The 19,867-nt window shown below is 52.6% G+C and overlaps 8 protein-coding genes across 8 annotated transcripts; 6 read left to right on the top strand and 2 right to left on the bottom strand.

The window, feature by feature from the left end:
• Nucleotides 1-353: 353 nt before the first annotated feature.
• On the top strand, nt 354-2,243 carry PG985_010253 (uncharacterized protein; the record flags this gene model as incomplete). The annotated part of the gene is made up of 7 exons (XM_066830021.1): nt 354-419; nt 486-578; nt 635-704; nt 759-1,154; nt 1,315-1,391; nt 1,474-1,559; nt 1,613-2,243. 7 exons carry the CDS (start codon nt 354-356, stop codon nt 2,241-2,243), a joined length of 1,419 nt encoding a protein of 472 aa, XP_066682411.1.
• Nucleotides 2,244-4,149: 1,906 nt separating this feature from the next.
• Nucleotides 4,150-4,644, top strand: PG985_010252 (uncharacterized protein; the record flags this gene model as incomplete). The annotated part of the gene is made up of 2 exons (XM_066830020.1): nt 4,150-4,256; nt 4,323-4,644. The coding sequence occupies 2 exons, from the start codon at nt 4,150-4,152 to the stop codon at nt 4,642-4,644; spliced, it is 429 nt and encodes a 142-aa protein (XP_066682410.1).
• A 302-nt stretch (nt 4,645-4,946) lies between these two features.
• On the bottom strand, nt 4,947-5,447 carry PG985_010251 (uncharacterized protein; the record flags this gene model as incomplete). Its single annotated transcript, XM_066830019.1, has 2 exons — nt 4,947-5,049; nt 5,140-5,447. 2 exons carry the CDS (start codon nt 5,445-5,447, stop codon nt 4,947-4,949), a joined length of 411 nt encoding a protein of 136 aa, XP_066682409.1.
• A 713-nt stretch (nt 5,448-6,160) lies between these two features.
• PG985_010250 (uncharacterized protein) lies at nt 6,161-7,322 on the bottom strand (the record flags this gene model as incomplete). Its single annotated transcript, XM_066830018.1, has 2 exons — nt 6,161-7,072; nt 7,131-7,322. The coding sequence occupies 2 exons, from the start codon at nt 7,320-7,322 to the stop codon at nt 6,161-6,163; spliced, it is 1,104 nt and encodes a 367-aa protein (XP_066682408.1).
• Nucleotides 7,323-8,801: 1,479 nt separating this feature from the next.
• On the top strand, nt 8,802-10,145 carry PG985_010249 (uncharacterized protein; the record flags this gene model as incomplete). The annotated part of the gene is made up of 3 exons (XM_066830017.1): nt 8,802-9,180; nt 9,246-9,598; nt 9,654-10,145. The coding sequence occupies 3 exons, from the start codon at nt 8,802-8,804 to the stop codon at nt 10,143-10,145; spliced, it is 1,224 nt and encodes a 407-aa protein (XP_066682407.1).
• Nucleotides 10,146-12,952: 2,807 nt separating this feature from the next.
• Nucleotides 12,953-14,686, top strand: PG985_010248 (uncharacterized protein; the record flags this gene model as incomplete). Its single annotated transcript, XM_066830016.1, has 1 exon — nt 12,953-14,686. The coding sequence occupies one exon, from the start codon at nt 12,953-12,955 to the stop codon at nt 14,684-14,686; it is 1,734 nt and encodes a 577-aa protein (XP_066682406.1).
• Nucleotides 14,687-14,738: 52 nt separating this feature from the next.
• Nucleotides 14,739-16,679, top strand: PG985_010247 (uncharacterized protein; the record flags this gene model as incomplete). The annotated part of the gene is made up of 2 exons (XM_066830015.1): nt 14,739-15,120; nt 15,733-16,679. 2 exons carry the CDS (start codon nt 14,739-14,741, stop codon nt 16,677-16,679), a joined length of 1,329 nt encoding a protein of 442 aa, XP_066682405.1.
• Nucleotides 16,680-17,732: 1,053 nt separating this feature from the next.
• On the top strand, nt 17,733-19,748 carry PG985_010246 (uncharacterized protein; the record flags this gene model as incomplete). Its single annotated transcript, XM_066830014.1, has 1 exon — nt 17,733-19,748. One exon carries the CDS (start codon nt 17,733-17,735, stop codon nt 19,746-19,748), a length of 2,016 nt encoding a protein of 671 aa, XP_066682404.1.
• Between the last annotated feature and the right edge of the window lie 119 nt (nt 19,749-19,867).

Raw genomic sequence — 19,867 nt, 5'->3', positions numbered from 1 at the left:
TTTAACCGCCGGTCCGTCTCTGACCGCGCTTCCCCGCCGTTGTCAGCACAGGAACGGAACCCGACTTCAATCAATAAACATTGGGCCCGACTAAGCACTATCGCATGCCGTCAGCAATAGAACAGCTTGCGAGAAAGGCAGGAACATCATGCAAGAAAACACTGCATAGCATCATGTGTTGTCTATGTGTCCTCGGCCAGAGCCAGGAGTTCGGCGGGTATTACCTCGCCCTCGCTGGCTGTAATACCAACTTGAAATGGCTGATAATGTTACTTCCCACAATGATAGCTCGTACACTGCCTATCTATCTCATTCTACCATTGTTTCTCCAGTAACCACTACGGAGCTCTGTTATGGCAGTCATCTCCCCGCTGCCAGATTGGAGCTGGGGCCAACAAGCCGGTCTTGCAGTCGCCATTGTTAGTCATATTCTTCGGTTTTATCAAACATTCGCTGTCGTTCTCTAACATATCTCATTTTCACAGTTGGTACTAGTCATTGCATCTGTAGTGGTTTACGATTGCTTCTTACATCCTATCTCCCATGTGCCTGGGCCATTCCTGGCCAAGTTCTCTCCAGTGAGTCCTCCCAGAAGGGCTATGTTTGACACTATCGAGTGGCTAATATCGAGAAGCTATGGGTTATGCGAGCCTTGTACCGCATGCGCTTCAACTCAGAGCTGCAGGCACTTCATGCGAAATACGGTAAGATGATTCTGAATAGTTGATTGTTGAGAAACGATGACTGATTCGATCCAGGACCTGCCGTACGCATCGGCCCCAATGAAGTATCCTTTGCTTCTTTGGAGGCGGAGACAGCCATCTACGCAAAGCAAGAGGACGGCCGTTTCTCCAAGGATGGAACCTTCCTGACGCTTTTCTCGGACCTGGTCCTGAACGCTCCCACGCTCATCACCATACCCGACCCAGCGCTTCACAGGAGACTGCACAAAGTCATTGAGCAAGCCTTCACGCCTCAAGCCCGGGCTAAACAGGAGCCGATTCAGAAACTGCACATCGACATGGCCATGTCCAGCATAGACGGCCTGGCAAAGACAGGGGGTACCATGGATCTCGCTGACACTTTGGAGACCATGTTCTGGGAGATCATCGGAGATCTGGCTTTTGGAGAGCCACTAATGTCTGGGAAACGCCGTAAGTCATAACAAAGCCGTCATTCGTGGATAAATGTCGAAGTTAATTGGGACCTCCAGCCATGTATGAGGCCCTGAAGCAACGTGGTAAAGCATCAATGCCCATGGTCGAAGCCTTGAGTTTCTGCCTAACAATGCCTGGCATCGCACAAGCACTCCAGCTCGCAAGGGGACTTGTGACCGCAATGACGCCGTCATCGCAGCTCTCCAAACTGGTACCGTCGACAAAGCTCCGCGAGTAAGTAGCTTATCCCCCGCCTCCCAATGTGTACTTTGACTAACATCTCCATAGCTGTGTAGAACGACAAGATGGCCGAGAGGACTTCCTCACCGCCATCATGGGCAGCGAAAAGCAAGGCCTGACGCTCGACGCCGACGCCTTCTTCAGCAACGCCATGGGCCTAACGTTCGTACCACTATCTTCCGTCGAATAATCACTGGGGATTATACCACTGACAGGTGCACCTACAGACTGGCTGGTTACCAAACCACAGCTACCACGCTGGCTGCCACATTCTATCACGTCCTGCGCTATCAGGACTCCTACCGCAGGCTCTGTGCCGAGATCCGCACCAGCCTGGCCAGTGAAGAGGACATCACCGGGGAACGGCTGGCCAGGTTGCCTTTTCTCAACGCCTGCATCCGTGAGACCCTGCGCCTGCTGCCGCCGGCCAACGGCAAAACGGCGCAGCGCACCGCGCCCGAGGGCACCATCGCGGGGCTGTACATACCCGCCGGGACCATCGTCTCCGCCGACCTGTACACGATCCAGAGGTCGCCGGAGTATTTCGCCGACCCCGCCACCTTCCGTCCGGAGAGGTGGTTGGAGGGCGCGGAGAAGAGTGCGGAGTTCGAAAACGACAACCCGGCCGCATACCGCCCTTTCCTCATCGGGAGTAGAGCGTGCATTGGCAGGCATATGGCGCAGCAGAGCATTCGGCTTATCGTGGCGAGCTTGCTTTGGCGGTACGACTTTGAGCTCCTGGACCCGGCGGGGTTCGTGTGGGAAAGGGATGCGGGGAGTAGCCTTATTTATACGGATTATAAGGTCAATGTTCATGTGAAGAAGTTAGAAGACAGGTATAGGTGACATCAGATGGGTGAGAGCTTGGGTGCATGCGGTATATGTAGTGTTTCAGTTATATTATTGGCAAGTAGAGTGTTTGCTTATAAGCCGTATTAATTAGTATGGTCGGTTGAATATTAGCAGTTAGCGCTTTGATATTTTCGCATACATCTAATACGGTCGTTTGTCTGGAATACATTAAGGAACCTCTATAGTCAATACACTATCATACAACTGCAATCTAACGCTCTGAATGCTGACACACATAATAAAAATGCTGTTGAGTTGGGCGTAATTATGTGCGATCTACCTTGGAGATGAAAAGCGGCCTGCATGTTCTGGGGCCCAAATTTGGTAAGCGTGGGATTCCATTTTATAATGGTATGACAGCGAGGTAGTAAATGGATGGTGTTTGCTCCCGCGTACTGAGCATATAGCCCCACTTCATGAGGCTTAACTTGTGCCCCACTTGCACTATTAGCAAGTTCGAGTAATCCCCTTCCTATTGCTTGCTTTCCCCTCAAACGGATTATCCCCTTGACCGCCAAATACAGCTCAAACAGTGGAGACTTATTTTTTTAGAGGGCGCATCCAATTAAACAGCGTGTATTCCTACCCTAAATTCTCAGTACACGCCGATTTCTGGTCTATGCCTCCAATCAGATATTATAGATCGTGTCTCCACTGTTTGAGCTGTTTTTGGCGGTCAAGGGGATAAGAAGGGGCTAGGAGTACGCATTCCAGGCTGCCAAGCCCAAGCTGGTCACTCACCAGTAAACCATTGCGTCCAAAAATGGCGCCATCTCGTTCTCGACCAGTTATACGGAGTACAGGGCCATCATTAAGGTTTTATGAATGAGTTCATCAGCCGAGGATAACAAAACCGAGGTTGAAAGGCCCGAAGCCCTTAATAGCGACGCAGCCTTTCTAGACCAAGAGTCAGCGCCAATATACAGGTTGACACACTGTCCTCCTTTTGCTTCACATTCGCAATAAATCCCACAATAATACTATCATCACTAAGGATAGTACAGTGACGAGTTGATAGGAATGGAGATGTGGACTTCTTCAGAATCATCTAACATGGTTGAACTCATGATATCAGGTGACAAGTGCGGCGGTCTATCGAGGGAGCTCGACTCCAGTTTTGGCCTATGCTGCAATACCGCTTTAGGAACTTGGACAACTATTTGATTGAGAACCGTACGGAGTACACAGAACCTCAACATCAGAAATCAGACCACAGGAGCCAATACAGAAAAGCACGGCCATGAGCCGTGTTTGAATGTTGAACCATCCAAAGGGATCGCGTGGATCCAGCGCGCACCCTCCATTACGAGACCAGAGTATCAGAGTGAGGGCCAGGCTGCATGAGTTGTAGCGGTGCACGCATTTCCTCGTTGCCAGCTAGCTGCACCCTCGGCAGTGGACAGCACACGTCTTTCTTTGCTCGACGTGAGAAGGACTGGCCAACAAACCCATTCATTTCTTAAGTAATCAGTATCAGAGTGCATGACAGCGCTGGCACGATGGAGCTTCTACTAGGTAGGTTATGGCATCGCGCCAGGAACGGAAGGCCGGTTGTACGAGTTGGCACGACGTGGCGACAGTTGGGTGCCGGCAAATTGCGGGGATCGATCCCCCACAAAAACCATGAATACGAGGTTCACTGGTTCCGCCGCCCTGGCTGGCACCTGGTATGATTGGAGGACAGTGGGTAACGGTAATTACTCCACTAGCGCCTTGGAGGGCGGTCGGGACCTGCGGGCAGAAGGGGGATATGGAGACTCGCTCTACTGGTATAAAGACAGCAGTTTCGATGCTTCTGTTCGAGCAAAAGAAACCATCCTCTGTCACAGCATCACTCTCTACACCTCCATCTACCTTAAGCCAAATACATATTTATCCCACCACCGACCAATCCGTCAAAATGAAGTTCTCCGCTGCCGCCATCTTCGTTGCTGCCGCCTCGGCCTCCACTGTCTACGAGGTGTCCGACTTCAGCGCAGCCTGCGTCGAGCACTCGGTCCAGTGCTTGTAAGTTTGTCCCCATCACCTCCATCTCTAAAGTTCCAGACTGACTGACATTCCTGTCACTCTCAGCTACGAGTTCGGCGTCCTCCAGCCCGGCACCATGCAGACCTCGCCCCAGTCCTGCAAGACGTCGGCCATGAGCGGCATCGACGGCAAGCTGCCCGCCGTCGGCCCCTGGGAGGGCAAGTGCGACGAGACGTCCAAGACCTTCTCGGTCGCGCAGACGGCCGAGGGCGGCCTGAAGCTCACCGTGTCGGCGCCCGTCTCCCCCGCCAGCAACACCACCGGCGTCTACACCATCCCCGCCTCCGACCTCGAGATGCAGGGCGCGCCCTCCTCCATCCGCCAGGTCTACACCGGCCCCAAGGCCTTCAACCTCGAGTTCGTTTAAATGGCTGTCATGGGGATAGGGAGACCGGCATATCATTATGAATCAAGGACGGGATGTATATAGTGTGTTCAACGACAATCGGTTTCTACCAACGTATAGCATCCATAGGCCAAGTAATTCAAGCTCTGTCTTACATATATCCTGCCTTTGAGAGGCCCAAAGTCTGATTGGTCAAGAGGCCGAGAACCTGGAACTTGTATGGCTGCAAGAAGAGCAAGTGTGTCCTGCTTGAAGCAGAGGTACATGGACTCTTGTCGCTTCGTGTCTACCATGCCCAGCCAAGACAAGTGAACCTGGCTTGCTTATTGGCTGGGAGTAAGAGTGCCAGTAGTGGTGCCAACCTGGTCCTTGATGATGGGAAGAGGGCCAAAGGCAATGATGCGGAGATCGCCAGAGAGCTTGGAACTGTATTATACTAACGGTCAGCACCACGTAATTGCAATGTGTATATGGCATGTCAGGACAAAAGTGAGGAAAAGAAAAACGTCTTCATACCTTTCAGTTTGGTGGTAGAGTCGGATCAAGAAAGTAGCGTCCAAAACCCCCGGATTGAGGGTGTCAAAGGAGTAGGCGGGATCGTCGCAAGTGTAGCCCGCGGCGGGTATATCGACATCGAGCGCCTGGCAGATGATGCCGTCGGCTGAGAGCTGGAACCGCATATACCGGTCGACATGCTGGCCGTCCACGGTGAAACCACCGGCAGGGGCTCGGTAGATGAAGTCGGAAATTGTAACGGTTTCGCTGACGGGGGCAGCAGCCACGAAGCCACTAGCGATCAGGGCGGAGACGGCGGAGAACTTCATTATGGACGAGGGGATGATGGGGGATTGGTGATTTGATAACGAGATGAATAGGTAGACTTGTGATTCTTCAGAAGCTGCGAAACGACAGTCCTGCTTGCTCTGATATATCTATAACGGAGAAATGTTGAACAGTGGAGACCTCTTCTACACGGCAGCGACATCGAACTATACGGTGTATGTGAAGTAACCAATTATTATTTATCCGCTTATTCCTCTTACTTATCCCTTTTGCTTATTCTTTGTGTGCCGACTGGAGGATGTCCCCTGAAATGCCACGTTACGTGCCGATACGAGAAATTCGAGCCAATTAAAAATGACACATCTCCAACTCATGGCTTGGCTACATTGCTTTTATAATAGTATCACAATTAACCGACAGTTTTGTAACTCCAACGGGAAGATATTTACCCGAAGCAGGCACCATGACAATTTCTCTCCTAAACACAGAAATCAATTATTTGGAGAGCACTCTAGTGAGTTGGCCAACAAGGCACGTCTTCGTCAAGGATTGTCGAAGACGAAGATCTTGGCAGTCCCAGTCAAATCTTTACAAATAATACAGCGAGGCCAACGAGCTACATGGGTGTGATTAACGTTACCGTTGAATGCTATCAAGTTGCTGTTTTACATCCACCGTGTAATACATACAACACCAGCCGCGCCCGCTCAAACACTCGCCATCAAGAATACCAACTTCTGACTACCACATTCCACTACAGTACAGCAGTACAGACGTTATAGTCTACCCATAGAGAGCCACAATCGCTGCCTATTGCAGGGTTCCACGAGTAAAAGGTGTCGAGAGAGATACCCGCACCGGCGGCAATATCGTAGCAACTGTCCCCGGCCACGACTGAGTGAAATCTCTTGCACGTCTGAACCATACCCGTCTGAACTGGTGTAGGCGTCACAACGCCGTTACCGGCCCGCGTAGTAGTTGGGGACGCTCTCGTGCTCGTAGAGCTGCTGACAATGCCCACGCAGACGTAGTAGCCGCCCCAGAGTGAGTCGCACGTGCCTTTTCCGACGTCAGGGTTCCAATCGTAAAAGTCGTCGAGGGAAACACCGGCAGCGGCGGCGATATCATAGCACCCGTCACCCGACACGACTAAGTGAAACGCGTTGCAGTTGTCTGCCATGCCGGCCCGGACTGGCGTCGGGGTAGTCACGCCGTTACCAGCTGTCTTGGTAGAGGTGACGAAGGTCGTGGTAGTTGGCTCCTGGGTAGTAGAGCCAACGACCCCGACGCAAACATAGTAGTCTGTCCATAGGCCAGAGCACGTACTTCCTAACGCTTGATTCCAGGCATAGAGGTCAGTGAGAGGTATGCCCTGAGACGTTGCTATGCTGCCACAAGTGTCTCCGCCCACTACCCGGTAGAACTTGTTGCAGTTGCCGGCCATGCCAGTTTGCGTTGGAGTTGGCGTGGAAACACCGTTTCCGGTTGAGGTCGAAGTCGACGTGACTGTTCCAGTGGTTGTCCCTGATCGGCTCGTGGCTGTGGTGGTGGCGTCTGGACGACTGAACGTCGCTGTAGGAGTCGTCTTGATGAAGTTTACTTGCACACAGTAGTACATGTTCTTGATCATGTTGCAACCTGGGCCTAGTTGGGTAACGCTGGGGTTCTAAAGGTAGTCGAATCAGTTTTGGAAACCTTCCTCACGCCAAACAGCGACTGCTTACCCATGATTGGAACTGATCCTGTGTCATCCCCAATGCAGTTGTAATCTTGTCACACGTGAGTGCGTACGAGTTCTGTACCCAGGCACTGCAGCTCGACGCTGCTCCGGGAGCAGGTGTGCCATCAGGAGCCACCAGGTAAGCATCCGCAAGGCCAAGGGCCAGCGCGTAGTACGTCAAAGCAATGAGTCTCATTGTTTCTCTGCGTTATGGGGCAATGGGAAAACGAGTTGATTGAAACGAAGTCACTTGGGACAGCCCAAAGCCACCAAGCCGTGAATAATATGACGGTTTCTGGGCTCGTACTACCATCGAGCGAGTCTCATTTCAGGTCAACACCATTTCGCAATCATCAGGGTACTACTGAGCTATTGCTTCATGCGTAGGACCGACAGTTGGCTCTAGTGGATGTTGTCGGTCCAGATGGTCGGTTTGCATTCGCATCACATGGCAGAGTCTGCTTCCGACCCTGTGCACCAATAGGAACTGTAGCCGCGTCCTTTACAGTGGCTTTCCCCTTTGAGACCGATGGTTGCGCCGTTTATTGAACCTAATAAGATGATGCAAGGCTCGAAAGGAACTCCAAGATCAATCACATTTGCCGTATTTGGTATTGGAACCAGGATCAGCGGCATTTTCTACAGCCGACAAGCAATTGCAGAATCTAGATCAGCTTTTCTTGATTTGCCGATATCGTCTGATGCTGTGAACAAATACGGGTTCAACAGGGCTTATCACTTCCCACTGTTCGATTCTAGCATCACCCGCCCAAAGTAGTATTGACATCGCTGTTGGTCCTCGGTCATGTATCCACAAATACTATGTTGGTAGCCCAGAAGGGCTTGTTGTTCACATTCAAATGTAACCTCACGCTTGAGACAAACCCAGCTCCCACCAACCACATGATTACCACCAAAGGAATGAGGGAAACCTTAGGGAGAACCCAGGTACTATTACCCTTTTGGCAAGCAAGTCCGGCCTCGTGCCGCCTGCCTCGATCATAAATGCTTGTTCGGCCGCATCCCCCGCTCAGATCGACTCGGCCCTACATCCCCTCCAACAAAATCGAAAGATTCACAAGGACAGGGTCGCATTAGGCTTCCAACGCTCCGTGCCCCATCGGCCCGCCCCTTGTCTGGCCCACAACGTGTCTTGCCATAGTAGGCAGTCGTGTCTACTGCCCATCCGCATTTGGACCAACCAATCTCTGTTAATTTCGGGTCGGTCGGCCAAAACAGCTCCCATTAGATGCGACATGCCATTGAGAAAAACGTGAACGTCTCGAGGCGTAGCACCCTATAATTGCATATGCAGTAATCCAACTTGACAATTCCCATCGTCCTAGCCGCGGACAGGTATCCGTAGATCCGCTCGAATACACCCAGTCACTTTGGGTTAGAAAGCACGGGGTGTGATCTTCGGATCTCGAGCTCATTCAGTACCATCGAACCAACAGGAGATATGAATCTATATGATTCAGGGCATGGTGTCAAGGCCGTGTCTGCCATACCGGCCATCCCTGTCTTCGTCTTCGTCTGCACTGATTAAAAGCTTCACTTTACCGGGAGTTGAACAAGGCCACACACACCTCATAGTCGATTTGCATCCCTTTGGAAGTCTGCTTCGGCCTCATTATCCCATTCTCGTTTGCAGTAGTCTCCTTCCTACGGCACGATGCGTTGGTCCCTCCCATTCGCGGCGTCCTACCTTGCGCTCCTCGCCAACGGCTCCCCCTTCAGCGTCAATTCTGCCCATAGTGCTCATCATCTGCAGAACTCCACCCAGCACCTCATCAGCAGGGCCAATGAAAGAGACATAACAAGTCTTTTCTTGATAGAAGACGGCCCGGGAAGCTGCACTGGCCAAATCGATACCGTCAATTTCTGGCTGGAAGAGGCCCGCGAGCTCCATTCTACGATATTGAGAGCATTTCAAGAAGCTCCCAAGGACAAGGCGCTTCGCGTACTGTGGTATTGCTACTTCGGACTTGGATTTGATGATGACACATTGGAACTCAAGGCCGATGCGAAAAAGCTCGTGGGCCCCATTGAAGGTGACAATTGCCACCATTTCATCAGACTACTGCTTGACGACCGACTGACTGATCTTTCCCCATAGACCACCTTTCTCGAGTCACCGACTTTTTGGACAATGGTCGTTTAGCTAACCCACAAAAGCCGGATGAGAAACCTCGCTTGTTCTGCTCGGGAGAACCATTTAGACAAGAAAGTTGGGGCTCGATCCTGAGGGATCACAACGGGCAAGAGGTCATCGATGAGATAGATACCGAGACTGGTTATGTCAAGTACATGACACTTGAAAATTTCTTTCTCGGGCAGAAGGACCAAAACCGAGCCGTCTGGTGGACCGACAAATTCATGGGATACGACTTTACCGTAAGAACACACCCGGACATATGCCCTCCTCGAGACAAAGACGGGCTGCTATTGGCCAGAACATCCATACACAATGTAAGCAACCAAATTTAATGTTCCCTGTCGCAAAGGTTGATTAGTAGTTTGACAGGCAGCATGGGAAAACAACGATGACATCAACAGACCACCCGTGCTCGGTGAGAGTAATCGGCACATCATACTCTGCCCCTCAGTCTTCAGGGATGATAGAGGAGGACATGACTACCCGTCTCTCCGACAAGCTGTGTCACCAGATAATTATCCGGTGGTGGTGCTAAAGGGCGAGGATGCGGACATTAACACATCGATCGACAGGCTATTGACGATCAGCTCCACGTTGTATCACGAACTCTACCACTTGACGGATAACACCGACACTCATGATCTTGGGTACAGCCTCATCAAGATCTTCGAAGCTGTCGTCGGCAAAAAAGATGGAAAGCCAATGCCCGGCCAGCGTGAGCTGAATTGTCACAACCCGGAAAGTTACGTATATATGGCTATGTCGGCATATATGTACTTCAACAAGCCCGAGGGCAAGGCTCGTGCTCTATATCGAGGCTCTTTCGCTTTTCCGGCTTCCTTCTATACTGGGGAAGACTGAGCCTTCTTGTCCTGGTCTCTTTTGAACTAATCCTGAGAGGTTGATCAACTCCATCAGAGCTTGCGTAGTTGGAGTACGCAGCAACTGATGTTTGGTATACGAGATAGTATTTAATAAATGGGGTCGAACATGTTGGAGCAACTTTGTACATAAGTTAAGATCAGAAACATTCGAGAGTTTGCCGTTTTTGATTCAGTTCAAATATTTGGCGTCGTCGAACCCCCCTTAGTTACGGATGTACGAATTAAAACTCGAGCGCGACTGTATCTCCGTCGACGCCAATTGTGTCTGTAACAAAGGTTTTGACTTTAAACCAAGTCAAATGAATTTTTAGCCTCAAGTCAATGCGCTCATACGCAACGGACACAAGACTGCTGAGGGCCCGCCAGCGCTACATAGCATTTTACTAACTAGTGGTATTCTAACAAGAAGACGTAACTCCCGGACCGGCTCTGGAAGTACGACAGAGGACTGGAACATAAGGCGATCACTGCCGCACAAGGGGATATTCTTTTTTAGTTTGATCCATCCAAGCTTCCTAATTTGTTGGTATCACCAGTTCAGGGGCTACCTGGCACTGCCAAAAGGGGCGACAGGTGCGCAGGGCGCAGGGACCACCAGATCCTTCGTACGATGGACCTGATGGGCAACACCACAGTAGATAGGCCAGAACCCAATCACCTAGGTACGATCGTACTACCGCCCATTCAGCATAATTCCTTGTGTCTGATGCAGTGAGACTGCAGACTGGCAAATGCTTGCATCGGGTTGGGTAGCAATGCTTGGGGTTTAGCTAATCGTGGTAGTGTTCGGTGCAAACTCGCAAATTTCGTCCCAGGCCGCATGTTCCTTCTCATGTGATGTGACGGATGGATCCGTGATCTGCTAATGGATGTCACGGGCCGGCTCATATCGTGCCTCGGCAAGGCGAAATAGACTGGAGCCTTTGCTGCAGCGTCCTAATGAGAAAATGGTAGACCCTTAGCTACAGAGTAAAAGAAAATGCATTTACAAGGTATAACATATATGGGGCCCGAATCATTATCCGTGTATGATGGCTTTCCACTCGATGCGGTCTCTGCTGCATCTAGTATGCAGGGCTGATCGATTGGCCGGATAAATAGGGTGCATCCAGCGCTTCAAACGGTATCATCGTTAATAGAGTGTGCGGCGAAGCGACCAAAGCTTTGCAGATAACGGTACGATAATGTTTTCGAGTGATCCACTTACTCTGCAGATATTGATTCATGAAATGTAACCACCCACCAATCACAGTCATGCTCAAAGGGGTCTGGACCTGGCTTCCAATTTACCGGTTCTGTGGCACTGAAACGGTGACATGGGAATTAAAAATTCCGACTCTCCGACCTCCACGAATACGCCCAAAGAAGTAAGTGATATTGCTTAGCAACGGGCCGACATGCCTTGCAAGATACTGGGGAACCATAGACAGCGCGGCTACAACTCCTCATTTGGAGCAAAGGTAACAAGCAAATCACGTCAGTCCTGTGCCGGTGATCTCCAACCGGCGGCTAGAAATGAAGAGTGGGAGATAACTGATCAGTAAGGTAATCAGACCCGTCAACCAGTGGAGGAACGATTCCAGACAACGTGCCACTATGACTTCAAGTTCGCCCACTAATGCCATAATGTCGATCGGGATAAGACTCTAGATTCGGAGGGCCACTTCCCTAGGAAATGCAGCATGTTACTGACCGTGAGTATTGCCGAGGGAAAGGTTCTACTCAGCATCCCTGCTGGAGGTATCAAGGCTAATATCACGGGATACATGGACCTTTGATACCCTGCCAGTGCTACGAAGTGACATACGTGAATTATTCGAGTCATATCAAAGGCGCACTGCCTATGAAGCTCTATGGTCAAGGCTACGGGAAGAGAAGTTTTTTCACCTTCTCACTATTTTCGTCCTGATAGGAATACTCTGTTGCTACCAGTTTATCTTATGTTTTACCTTGACTTGATCCTGTATCAACGACAATGAGGATACCATTAGTGGCGATTGCCATTCCTTGGGCAGTCGTTTGGGCTTCGCATGGCCGCCAGGACTCGATGACCGAGCTGATGACGCAGGGAAAGCCTTCCGTGCATCAATATCTGTCAAAACGGCGACAGGCCCTATCCGTGGAAGACCTTCAGACCTGCAAAGCGCTCGTGCAGCTGTCCGAAGCGGAAACTACACCTCCCAATTACACTTCCAAGGCAAGGAACGCTGCCCTTCAGACTGTAGCAGCACCGGTCTTGATGCAGGTACTTGGAGCGTATACGGCAGCCTGGACCGACTGCACAAAGTCTGTGACCAGCCTATGCTCCTGAGTTTTGCTCTTTTCAACCCGGTCGACGCACCCAAGTCCAAATTTGCTGTATCTGCTTGCACCGCAGACCTGTCAAACTACAGCAACGCGACCAGTTCAATCGATCCCCAAGCAGCATACACTTGTGCTTTCGACCATGCGAGGCTCGCAAAGACAACGACTTCCTTGCAGTTAGCCAGCTCTGGGCCATCAAGCTCTACCCACGTGGAAGACGTTGTGGTGGCGCTGGACCAATTGCGAGGTTTCTCCGGCGCGTCCACAACAGCCCTGCAGTGCAATGAGACAATCATATTTGCATCTTCCGGTCCTGTTGTGGTGGGCGCATATTCAGGTGCAGGGCTTGCCGGCCAGGATGTGCTGGGCTCTGCGCTTGACAAGTTGATGTCCCAAATCAGGAGAAAGGGTGCCATTGATGAGACCCTTCTTGTGCAATTGTGCAGCAGCAGCTCACCCTCAAGATATTCTATGGGAATCATGACCAGCACCAGCGGCAATTTTGATGTGGTTCAGCATGGGTTGCAGGCATGGAAGAACGGCACCTGCCGGGAATCCGATACCAGCATGGCTCATTGGGAGGAGGTTTCCTATCTTGCGCCTTCCTACAGAGCCAACTCGTCAACTCCAATCAACAACCGCACAACTAGCACTCTTCGGGGTCGCGACAACACGTGCAGGGCTATCCAGGTTCATTTCGGAGACACATGCGAGTCCCTTGCAGGCGAATGTGGTATAACTCCGGACGAGTTCACAGTATACAACCCCGGGACAGATTTGTGTTCTGGGTTAGACGCCGGGCAACACATCTGCTGCAGTGCCGGGGCCCTTCCTGATTTTAAGCCAAAGCCGGATGCTGATGGCTACTGCCATTCTTACAAGGTTAACGCCGGTGACTCGTGCTCATCCATCGGGGCTGCCAACGACTTGACCAATGAGGAGATTGAAAGCTTCAACAAGGACACCTGGGGCTGGAATGGCTGTGTGAAGTTGTTTGCCGAATACAACATCTGTCTAAGCAGTGGCTTCCCACCCATGCCCGCGACGGTCGCCAATGCTGTTTGCGGTCCGCAGGTGAACGGCACGGCAAAAGCGCCGCCGGGCACAGACCTGAGCACGCTGAACCAGTGCCCCTTGAATGCTTGTTGCAATACTTGGGGCCAGTGTGGCACGACCACCGAGTTTTGCACCATTTCCAAGTCTGACACAGGAGCACCTGGTACGTCTGCACCCGGTGAGAACGGGTGCATCTCCAACTGCGGTACAGACATTGTTGCCTCGAGTGCTCCAGCGGAGGCTTTCAAGATTGCGTACTATGAGGCTTACAGTTGGAGCCGTCCGTGTTTGCGAATGCCTGTCACCAGCATTGACACCTCCCGCTACACCCACATCCACTTCTCGTTCATTACTCTGAACGAGGACTTTTCCATCAACACAAATGACGTGCACAGCCAAATGCCGCTGTTCAGTGGCATGACCGGCATCAAGAAGATCGTTTCGCTTGGAGGATGGTCGTTCTCTGCCGAACCGGCCACGTACGCCATTATGCGTAATGCGGTGGCTAGTGAAGCCAATCGCCAGACAGTCATCACCAATGTGATCAAGTTCTTGGACGACAACAACCTCGATGGAATCGATTGGGATTGGGAATACCCCGACGAGCCAGATATTCCAGACATCCCAGCCGGGACTGAAGCTGATAGCACCGGATACTTCCTCCTATTGGATGAACTAAAACAGCAAATTCCGGCTGGCAAGACAGTCTCGGTTACGGCACCAGGTTCTTTCTGGTACTTGCAGCACTTCCCCATTCAGGCTCTGAGTCTCGTGGTTGACTACATGGTCTACATGACCTACGACCTCCATGGCCAATGGGATTATAGCAACAAGTACGCCTCGGATGGATGTGGATCCTACAGCCAAGGGCTGGGGAACTGTCTGCGATCCCATGTGAACCTTACCGAAACCATCAATTCCCTTTCGATGATTACCAAGGCGGGCGTTCCCTCCAACATGATCGCGGTCGGTGTCAGCAGCTATGGCCGTTCCTTCGAAATGTCTACTCCGGGCTGCTGGACTGAACAGTGTACCTACACAGGGCCAGACTCGGGGGCTTTCAAGGGGCATTGCACCGATACGGCTGGCTACATCTCTGACTATGGAATAGGCCAGATCCTCGCACAGAACCCCCTCAGCCCAGTCCATGTTCGATGAGAAGTCGTATTCAAACATCGTCGTCTTCAATGATACGCAGTGGGTGGCTTACATGGACGAAGAGAACAAGGCGTATCGGTCGTCCTTGTACCCAGGTATCAATTTCCTCGGCATCGCAGATTGGGCTGTTGACCTGCAATCGGACACTGGTGATGACGACGAGAAGGGCGGTAGCGACTCGAATCAGACAATCCACATTGATCCCCAGATCTGGAACTCGGTCGCTCCACGAGTGACCGCTCCTCCCGGGGTTACGCTTGTCTGGCCCCCTATGCCCTTGGCCACTCCGACCACCATCACTTTCCCGCCTTGGACCACTAGCGTGACGTACTCCAGTTTGACCACCAGTACAAGCACCCTGCCGGACGGGTCTATATCGACTGGCCATGCCTATGAGTATATATCATGGCTTACGGTAGTGACAATTCCACCAGGTCAGTGCTGCTTTCTGAACTACCTTTCACCTCTACGCTGCTAACAGAAAACTGATTCTAGTCACGACCACGGCTATCCCAGTCTGGGGTGTGACCATAGGAAGCAGCTCGACCGAAGAACCAATCATTTTGACCAGTTCCGTCCAGCCGCCTCCGTTCACCATCACAGTAACACCGTAAGTACAAATCAATAGCGTTCATTCTGCTCGTCATTGCTAAGTCATGTTCTCAATCAACTAGAATTTCCAATGGAACCACATCCATACTCAAGGCCAGTGAGACCACTACAAGCTCAGTGATCCCTATCATATGGGGCTCTAAAACATATAAACCCCCAGTTGTAACACAAACCCTGGGCCAAAGCACCACCGTCATCGGTGGAGTTACTTTGCCGCCAGTTGCCATAACTCTCACACCTAACCCACATCCCACTACCACACCCAAACCTGGGACAACAGATCCTGTACTCAACTCTAAGAAGCCTACGTGGACGTCTGGGACAGTCGCAAAACCTACAGCCAAACCAGGGTGTCCCGGATGTGGTACAAGCTGTAAGTTCATCGTGTTCCACGCAAGCCTCATACAAATCACTGACGGGTCATACTTACACAGGCACACTCTTTTGCGATTCTGCGTGCCCGTTCTGCCCCCCTGGTATCTTTGGTAATCCCCATGGGGGTGGCCGTGGCAACGGCAACCCCGATGACCCCGAAGACCCCGACGATCCTGAAGACCCTGATGAGAATTCATATATAGTCGGTTATGATGATCTGGGCGGGGACGCCTTGCCCGTAGGTTTCCTTTCCAAGGCGGAACTGATGTCCATCTGGGACGAACAAAACCGAAGAATCAGCAGCCTCCTCGGCCTCGACAAGACTACATCCACCACAACTGCGAAGCCCCCGCCACCAACCACTGCTCCGCCAGCTCCACCGCCCAAGCCAACCCCCAAGGCAGACTGCGACTTCTGGGACAACGTCTGGTTTTACACCTTTTACATTCACAACATCGAAGGCTGGGCGACCGACGATTGGGGCGACGAGCTTCGCAAGCAGGAGTCAGGCTGTGCCAGCCTAGCAGGATGGCACTTCAAAGAGGCCACCTCGGACGAAGACGCGCGTGCCTATTTCACCCTCGACATCTTCATCAAGGCGGGCTGCGTCGAGCGCGCCATCGTTTCGGCCGGGGGCCCGAAGATTTCCTGCCAGGGTCAGGGCACGGCTGGCGGACCTATTTGGTCGCGGAACGCCACCGAAGAAGACCTTGAGTCTCAACCTATGATGGAGCCTCGTCGCACGGCCAGCCCTAGCAGTAGTTCATTGGCGACTATGATGGCTCATACTTCGGCGCACGAGACGAGACTGTCACCACGGAAGGAGGCAGAGGCTTTGCACTCTTTCCCACCCTACACGGAGCAAGAGATTGCGGAGTTTGCGGAGTTTTTCAAAGCCAAGCATGGAGGGCAGAGATTGACTCACCCAGACTATGTGCCAATGACATGGGGCGCTACAAGTACCTTAACAGCTATGCCAGTAGGGGCGACAGCCCATTTAGCGTAACGTTAGGTGGAGAAGGTATGACCCACAATTTCAAAGACAGGGGATATGGCCGTACCCCGCATGGAAAGGTGCCTAGACGAACTCCTCGATTGTCACATAGTTGCATAATTATCTTAATACCCGTGTCCGCTCATTGGCCTCTCTGTACATAGGACAGACCATGTGTTGTAATGGAGCCTGTACAGATAAGTACTCACACATTGTAACACCCCACCTGCTTTGGTCGTATTTGTAATTTACAGTAACCACACTCGAAACACTCGGTTATATATGCGGCCTCCTACCCCATTGAACTTTCAACTGATGCATAAGTCCGTCGAGCTAGCACCCCCATTGCTAGACAACATGAAGCCAAACGAAGGCAGGTCGGCTACTTATTGTTTCATCTCGAACGTATACGCATTCAGACACTGACCATGCGAGATAGAACCAATAGATGAAACCCCATCCGTTACCCTTTCCTCGAACGGAGCAAGCTCGCATCCAGGGACTCTGCAAGTTCGCGTTGTGTTTGCCAATGGGCCCAAGCGGGGTTCCGGCTTGTACTTACCAGACCATGTCGCCGAGGATGGTTCTCGTGACCTAGCCGATCCGCGAGTACGCCAGCGATGGGTACCTTATGTCCTTGTTGAGTATGAAAACTTCCAAAGAGCTGCTGAAGCATCATTCTGGTCAGATCGTGGTGTGGCTGCTTGGTACGAGAATGGGCTCTTCCGTTTTGACGTCGGCTCCTCCTCTTCCATTTCTTCCGAAGTCACAATCAGCCTATTTGTGAGGACCTCCTCAATTACTGCCGAACCGTCTCGGCATGAACTGCTGGGATCAGCAAGAGTAAACCCCTTTACGGAAAGATGGACTACCCATCCAGGGTCTAAACAAAGGGTTGATCTTGACGGTGGCTGGGCAGGGATACGACTCAAGATTTCATGGGTTGAACAGGAGACACCGCCCCTAGAACACTATTCGTGGCATGTGCGAGAGGAATATGGCTGCGAAGATTCCGTTCACCTCGAGAAGGAAGCCTTTGACAGAGGGTCGAACCAGCAATACGCCATGACAACCTACGCAGAAGACGCGGCTCATCAAGGATCCAAAATCGCCCAACTCAGTCATCCCTTCATTGCACCACTCGCGTTCGAGCTGAAGTCCCTTGGGAAGGTGCATCTTCTTTCACGCATGGCAGACGGCGGACACTTGTTGAGCCGCCTCCAGAGAGAGCGTCGTTTTGATGTCGAAAGGACGACTTTGTTCGCCGCTGAGCTTGTTTGCGTTCTAGAGTACTTGCTGGAAAAGCGGATCGTTGCGTCTTTGAGACCCGAGGATATCTTGATCGACCCGTCTGGTCACATCAGTATCTGCAGCCCTGGCCTCCATCAACTGAATCAGCGCGCCAGGAGTGACAACATCGTCGCGAAAAGACAAGAGTCACCAGCCCCGAAAGATGATCACGCTATCAGGCCAACTACCATAGGAGACTGGCGGGAGCTTGGGACTCTTGTCTGTGAGATGATCACTGGGTTGCCCCCTATTCTCGACGGCATGCTGGCCTGGCACGAACCAAACATACGTTTGCCGGAGGGGCTGCCCGCCTCGGCTCGAGACTTCATCCAACGTATGCTTAGTGATAGCTCTGAGAGTTTCCTGGGAATTGAAGGGATCACTGGCATCAAATCCCACCCGTTCTTCCACGGTGTGGACTGGGATGAGGTTCCGCTGAAGAAGACCAGTCTTTACCGCCCTGCGCCGCTCGGCATCCCAGCAATTCTCAAGGTAGAGCCTGGGAAACGCAGACAAATCTTCGACGACAGGTACCAATGGACCGGTGTGCGACGACAGTTATCTCGGGGATTCTTGTACGAAGAGTTCAGTTGGGGTCCCTCTCTCACCTTCTGGGAGGAAATAGGCCGCATCCGGAGCGAGGTGGAAGACGAAACATCAAAACCAGATGGGGACCTCGCTCAAGACGATAATTGGGACGTGGATTGGGACGCAGAACTTCGAAGATTTCACTTCAAGAATCGGCTTACCACCGAGAGTCGTCTGGCCTATCTTGATCCCGAAGATCCGTCGTATATTGGATGGAGGAGACCGTCGCCACCCAGTTCAGCCGCCAACAACCCTCCGCCCAGCGAGGGAGACTTACTGGAAGCCCTCGCGTATGGTCTGAGGTTCGGGTACAGCGCTGGGGTTTTCTCGCAGTTGCTCGCCTACGGCGTCGAATTGAACCATCCTATATTGAAGTACACCGACCTCCCCGAGACGCCCATCGTCCCTGCCACGAGGCAAAAGATCTTTCTGACGCCCCTGGAATGGGCCGTGGAGCACAATCGACTCGACCTAGTCCAGCTCCTCCTGGACCCAGGCGGCGCCGACGCCAACTACAGCATCTGGGAGACCCGCGGCCCCGCCCTACGCCGCGCCGCGTACAGGGGCCACCAGTCCATAGTCGAGGCCCTCTATCCCAAGACCACCGATCGCGCCTCCCGCACCCGCGCCCTCAGCGCCGCGGCGGAAAGGGGCGACACCGCCACGGCGGCCGTCCTGCTCGCACTCGGCGCCCCCTGCGACTTCGCCGAGTCCGACCGCCCCCTGCCCGCGGACCCCGACCTCGACGGCCAGTACGTCGGCGGCCCGACTGCGCCCCCGCTCCAGGCGAAGCACTTCTACCCGCCGCTCGTGGTGGCCATCTGGCGCGGCGACGCGGCCATGGCCCGGCTCCTGCTCGCCCACGGCGCGGAGCCCAATCTCGCCTACCATGGGCTCGAGTGCCGGCGGCGGGAGCGGTACGAGGAGGACGTGTTGCCCATGCACGAGGAGCCGTTTTTCAGCTGCGGCCGGCCCGCGCAGCTGGCCATGGAGCTGGGGCACGGCGAGATCGTGGGCTTGCTTCTGGGGGCGGGGGCGGACGTCGAGCTGCCGCATGGGTACTGGACTGCGCGGCCGCCGGGTAGGCAAAATACTCTGAGTACGGGTCATGTGTGCCCGTTGGTGCCGAGGAAGGTGTACTTGGCGGTCACAGCTGGGCTGAGGGAAGCAGCGGAGTCTCGCCGCGCTGAGAGCTGTGGATAGATGGAGGCTGTGTTTGAATTTTACGCATGGTGAGAAGTCTACATATTAAATTGGAACCTACATACAAGGCGTTCCCGAGCCTCGTCTGCAAGAATTGCAGATCTACCATACGGGTCGAT

Source organism: Apiospora marii, assembly GCF_038362585.1.
Source record: "Apiospora marii strain CBS 49790 chromosome Unknown utg000006l_segment0_segment0, whole genome shotgun sequence".
Classification (NCBI taxonomy): Eukaryota; Fungi; Ascomycota; class Sordariomycetes; order Amphisphaeriales; family Apiosporaceae; genus Apiospora; species Apiospora marii.
The sequence above is the reverse complement of the archived record's forward strand: the minus strand, read 5'-3'. Positions and strand labels throughout refer to the sequence as shown.